Here is a 6,000-nt window from a genome sequence, read left to right on the forward strand (position 1 = left end):
ATCTTAGACATAAAAAGATATTCTCTTCACTGTCTTATAATAAATTATTACTATGAAATTAGTTCAGTTGGAGCTTTTGAAAGATTTATTTCATGATGTGCTTACAGATCTGAAAGAGTTGGAGCACCTCCCGAGTCCCTGCTGTCAGAGATTAGCTTGCTAACTCACCAGCACAAGTCAGCTAAGAGCAAGAACAGCATTTGATTCCCAAAGGAAAATTCACACTAATTAGTATGAAACACTCTGCATCCTAAACTCTCCATATTAAGCCTTAGTAAACTCCCAAAACCAAGATTTGGAATGGAAATTGGGGGAAATTATCTATATAACCTAGATAACAAAGGAATGGAGTTTAAGAGCAAATCATTCACATAACTGTCTCAGCTTGTTTTTAATTTAATTTGCTTGTGGAGACTATGTCCCTTAAACACTCAAGTGAGTTTCAACTAGATTCTAACAGTTATGAGAAAGAACCTCAGTTCAAAATAAAGGAAATACTTAAGCCTCTAATTATATGGGGGTAGTAAGGGGCATGTCATCTATTTAGAAACACACTATGGGAGAAGCAGCTGATCTAGTGTTTCCCAAATTCTACCTAGAATATTCTAAAACCATGAGGCAAATCTCATGAAGTTCTGTGTTGAATAGCTATAAAAAATAATCTGATGACTGAGTTATAAAATCTAATAAAAATTCAATGATGCTACTAAATGTTACAGTTATGAATATAGCTATTTATAAGCATACTAAATAAACAGATACAAATTTATAGAGTCTTGCTTGTTCCCTGCCACTGAGTTTTAAATTGTGATTTTATATTGGTTCACTTCCAACTGAAATCAAATCAAACAAAATATCTCTTAGATAATACTTTATGGTACATAACAAATTAAAAACTACATCTTCCTAAAGGAAGCTTCCAATATTATACCAATATTTAGCCTTCAGTTCAAGTGATGATTGCCTTGTGCAATATCACACAGGGCATCTCCAGAATCAACCGTGTGAGTAAATGAGAAAGGCGGAGAGGTAACCAGGCTCACTCTTCCCTTTTCATTCAGGAAGACAGGCACATTCCTAGCACTCACCATTCTCAGATCTCTTGGTTTTCCTTGAAGATGAAGTATTACAGCCCATGTCTTCTAGATTGTGTGTGTTCACGAGTCAATTTCTCATTCCAAAACAGCGTGAACAGTGCCTCTCTTTATGCTGTGGGGAATCACTCCTAGCTGAACCACTTCATAGATCCTGATGGGGAAGACACAGGAGGGAGAGAGGAAAGCACGTTAACAAGGTATCTAAGGGCTGCTCGGCAGGATTCATTTTATGCTTCTTCTCAACTGCTGCTCATCATGTGATGTGGAAAGTAAGTGATCAGACATAATCTAACCCTGGTTTATTTTCCACAACACAGCAACAGCAACAGAGCAGCTACAGATTACTTTTCTGTTGCACGTAAATTGTATTTTCTTTGTGTCTCGGTCAGATCACGGAATGCAGAAAATAAAGCATTAAAAATGAAAAGAAATGGAAATGTAAGAGCGTACAATTTTCTAACTCAAATATAGAGAATGGGATATGACTGACATAATTTTATGGTTTGGGTTTTCAACTCAAAATAATTAAATCTATCTGGGCTTTGAAAAACACAAATTGGAGACTATGAGACAAAAACAACATATTTAGACAACTATGCCAAAATTCAAATCAAAGTGAGTTCTTTGACAATATTTCTCAGAATCAGCTGGGGCACTTGTTTTAAAAAAAAGGAGGCTCCATGCCCCCTGACTAAGGCATCACAATCCGTAGGAGTCCCTTTTTAAGCAAGCTCTTCAGGTTTTTTCTTTTTAAGTAAACCACTATTTAATTTTTTTTTTTTATGGTGACATAGGTTAATGAAATCCAGTAAGTTTCAGCTGTACACTTTAATAATAAGGCATATATATATTTACACTGTCTGTTCACCTCTCATAGTTAGATTTCTTTCTATCACCACATATTTGACCCCCTTTACCCTGTCTACCTCCCCCCATATTCCCCTCCGCCTCTCCTCTGGTAACCACTAGTCTATTGTCCATGTCCATGAGTCTCTGTTTGTTTGTCCTGTTCATTTGTTGCTTTTAGGTTTATATCCCACATATAAGTGATATCATGTGATTTTCAACTTTTTCTGTTCTCCAGGTATTTTTGAGACCCCGCCAAGTCTGCTAGCTCACCAGCCCTTCCAAAGAGTGACATGAAACTGCTACACTGATCTTCCACAATCACTCTCTGGGAGTTTGCAACAAAATTCCTTTCCTCAAGGTTTTTTTGGGTGATGTTTCTGAAGGGGACCACAAGTTTTGCTTTTGGGGATATTGATTGTTAAGCCGGTAATTAAGGAACAAAAGACTCAGAAATACCCTCTGACCCTCCCCTCTCTCCTAAGAGATTCAGATGGAAAACACCTGCTCCAGGAAGGGAATCTTTGCATAACCACCCTAGACAGGAAGACTTCAGCAGGAGCCTGTATACTAGACCCCTGTATATCCCACTGTTTCTGGGTTGCCTAGCAAAAATTTACCTGCCGTGTATTTTCCCCTCTTCCTCAACTACCTGTAAATTGCCTACTTCCTTTGAAATCTCAGACCCCTACCCCTCTTTCTCCTTTATTCAAAATGACATACATACTCAATTTTATTCAAAATGACATACATACTCAATTTTAACTCACTGTCTTTGGGATTTTCATGCTTATGTCAATTCCCCACACACATGTATTAAAATTTGATTTTTCTCCTATTAATCTGTCTCTGTTAATTTGATTATCGGCCCAGCTAGAACCTAGAAGGTGGGAGTAAAAGTATTCTTTTTAACCCCCACATTTTCTTCGTTTTGTGATGCTCCAAACCATCCTGATCTAATATATCTGCATTTCCAGATAGGTACAGTCAGAGAACAACTGATCCAGGACCCTACAGGGCATGTCTATTTTCCCATTAGCACTACACTAAAAGCTTTGAAATTTCAACTCAACTTAAAAAAGGGAGAAATTCAAATGAGCAAAATATTTGAATTATGGAAATAGTTTTAAAACAGTAACCTTAATAAACAGATATTCTGATCTGACCTAGGACTGATTCTTTTATGTATCGAATTAATTAACCCTCCTAAACTTTGGGTTATTTGCAAATTTGGTAGGCATTTCTTTCATATCTTTATTATCTACATAATGGATATAAAATATTAATAAGGTCAGCTCCAGGGGCAACACAAACCCCTGTGGCATTCCACTCCAAACCATTCTCGAGGATTACCACAGATCCATTACATTCACACCCTCTGAGCACATTTGTGCAGTTAGGTGGTAAATTCACCCATCATAGCTATCATCTCATTTATCTATGAGATGTACTTTATTTTGCTAAATATTTTGCTAAATATTTCAATGAAATTAGGGTATATACTTTGACACCTTGACATTCCAGTCTATCCCAACAGCAGAAGAAGAGTGGAAGAGAAAAGGGAGGGAGGATGGAAGAAAGGAAGGAAGAAAATCAGTTTGGGATGATTTTTAATAACAGAATCATTGAAGTTTAAAGGTGGGAGAGACCTTTAAAATTACCTAGAATTTACACAAAATACAAGGAAGTTATGCAACTTGCCTAGACAAATTGATTGTCAAGCTTTGTTGCATATTAGCATCACCTGGGAGCTTTTAAAACTCCCAATGCTCAGATAGCACTTCATTAAATCAGAATCTCTGGGGGCTCAACAAATAGTGAAGACTGAGTCCCATCCCCAGAGATTCTGATGAAATTGATATTGGGTGGGGTCGGGCATCAGGATTTTTTAAAGCTCCCCAGATGATTCTAACATGCAGTAAAGTTTGACAATCTCTAATAGAGATAATGTTCTAGCAAACCCATGGTGACGCCTAGTGAGCATCACATTTTCCTCTAAATGCTTTGAATCCATCTGTTTGGAGCAAAATTTTTCCAGAGGTCATGTCAGGCTCATATGGCTGTGGCTTTTGGCATCTGCTCTTTTCTCTTCTTTGAAATTGGGGCACTATTTACACATTGCCTTCTCTTCATACTCAGGAATTTCTCCAAGGGTATCTGCAGTGCCTATGAGAACACATCTGCTAGAGCCTTCGTCAGGCTTCGAAGCACTTCATCTAGTCCTGCTGACTTTCTTCAAGCACCTACATTAGTGCTCTCCAGCATGAGTCTCACCAGACTTCCCAGAGGAGGGAATTCAAATATGCGGACTCCCAGGCTTCACCGCCAGTACTGGATTCAAGCAGTCTTGGGGGCCTTGGGAATCTGAATTAAAGGGCACCCTTTGGGGGATTGGATGCAGGCACTAGCTGTCTTCCTTAGGCTTCACTTCCATCATTATGCTATTTTTTCTACCCCTTTTTATGAATACATAAGAGCTGGGCATTGAGTAGGCAACAAACACTGATTCAACAATAAAGTGATACATTTCAATCTTGATTTTTTTCCCAGAAAAATAAATAAATAAAGCTATATCTCTTCAAAGGCATCTGGTTCTCAACCCCCCTCAGTTAATTTATTATACAACAAACAAGAGTCCATATAAAAGATTCGCTGCAAACTAAAAAGCACCAGACTTGAGTATATTTCTGCTAGACTCTAAGCTCCCTGGATATTTTTCTTTCTAAACACTACTTGAATCTCTGGTACCTGGACAGTGCCTTTCACAGAGCAGGTTTGATAAATGCTGAATGACTGAATGAATGAATATTTCTAAGCCAGAGTCCTTTAAAAAATTAATACCCAAAAATCATTATTAGTCCATCATTTTGTGCACAGATGCGGGCTCTTTGATTACAAATCTTTTATTAAACCAGAAAATGGGTAGTACTTATGCATCCATTTTTAAAGAAAATGTTAAGATCATGATGACAAGAAATGAGAATCGTTCCAGTGTTCTTTGGTTATTAGAAAAAAAAATTGCTATTAGAATTTTTATATATAAAATAATAATTATTAAGCAAGTTATTTCGAAACTGTTTTTCTCCCTCAAGTAACAAGATAAAAAAGAAAAGAAAAAGAAGAGTGTCAGCTCATTTTCATTCTTACCAAAACAAGAGCTGTTAAGGCCAGGTGCCACTTACTACTCCCACACACTGCCCAACCTAGACTGTCATCACCCGCTTAAAGACAGAGAGGGAAATAAGTTTTTAAACAGTGTATATGCCTTTGAGGACATCTCTGGCTGGCTGCAAAGCTGATAAAAATGATTTGGAGATTTTCCATTATTTGGGAAAACTTAAGCTTCTTTCATTTCCTGCCCTCTGTCAGCATTAGAAATGCATTTAGTGTGCTAAAGAAGTCTCTGAAGAAATGGTTCTCTCTGAGGCCTGAAAGGCTAAAAAGGCGAGGGGTTTCTGCAGCATTCAGGAAGACCCAAGGATGCCATAGTCACTGACACGAACTACCGAAAAGGTGGTTCTTGACACGAAAAACACAGCTTGAAACTGTCCCTACCAATATATACATATATTCGGAAGATTTTAAGGCATAAACATAAAATAGTGACTCATCATTGGCACTCACTTATAATTCACAAAAGGAAAGGTTTCTAAGGCTTCTGCTAAAAGGTTTTGACTGCGCGCGTGTGGAAGTGGGGTGAGGGGGGAGAACTGGAGGGTGAACGTGTTTGATGTCTCTCAGTTCTTTTCATCCTAACCACTTTTCATTTCCCAAGGAGAAAATACAAGGGAAGAACAAAAGATGGCCCTTGGAGCCAAGCTAACCTCAGCTACCAAACACCCTCCAAGCACAGCCGAGTCTCCCCAAGTTGCTCTAATTCATTATTTTATTTCAAAGTGCATCTCTATTAACTCCCACACCTTGGTTCAGCTACCTTGACCTCGATTCCACCTTTGGCATTCTAGATGTGAATAGGGTGGTTTCTCATGCTAGAAATTCAGCTTTTCCTAGAGAAAATTCTGCTTTTATGAGAAATTCTTGCCCTAGCTCTGGCCCT

General features: G+C 38.1%; 1 protein-coding gene across 3 annotated transcripts in view; it reads right to left on the minus strand.

Annotated features, from left to right (window-relative positions):
- The window catches only part of PPEF1 (protein phosphatase with EF-hand domain 1), a 107,855-nt gene that overhangs the window by 75,966 nt on the left and 25,889 nt on the right, over positions 1 to 6,000 (minus strand). For all 3 annotated transcript variants that reach the window (XM_039852261.1, XM_039852260.1, XM_039852262.1), the window contains one exon: positions 1,089 to 1,248. In XM_039852261.1, coding sequence (XP_039708195.1) covers positions 1,089 to 1,137 — 49 coding nt within the window. In that variant the 5' untranslated portion in view covers positions 1,138 to 1,248. The remainder of the gene's footprint in view (positions 1 to 1,088; positions 1,249 to 6,000) is intronic.

Source organism: Pteropus medius, unplaced genomic scaffold (assembly GCF_902729225.1).
Source record: "Pteropus medius unplaced genomic scaffold, Ma_sr-lr_union100, whole genome shotgun sequence".
Lineage (NCBI taxonomy): Eukaryota > Metazoa > Chordata > Mammalia > Chiroptera > Pteropodidae > Pteropus > Pteropus medius.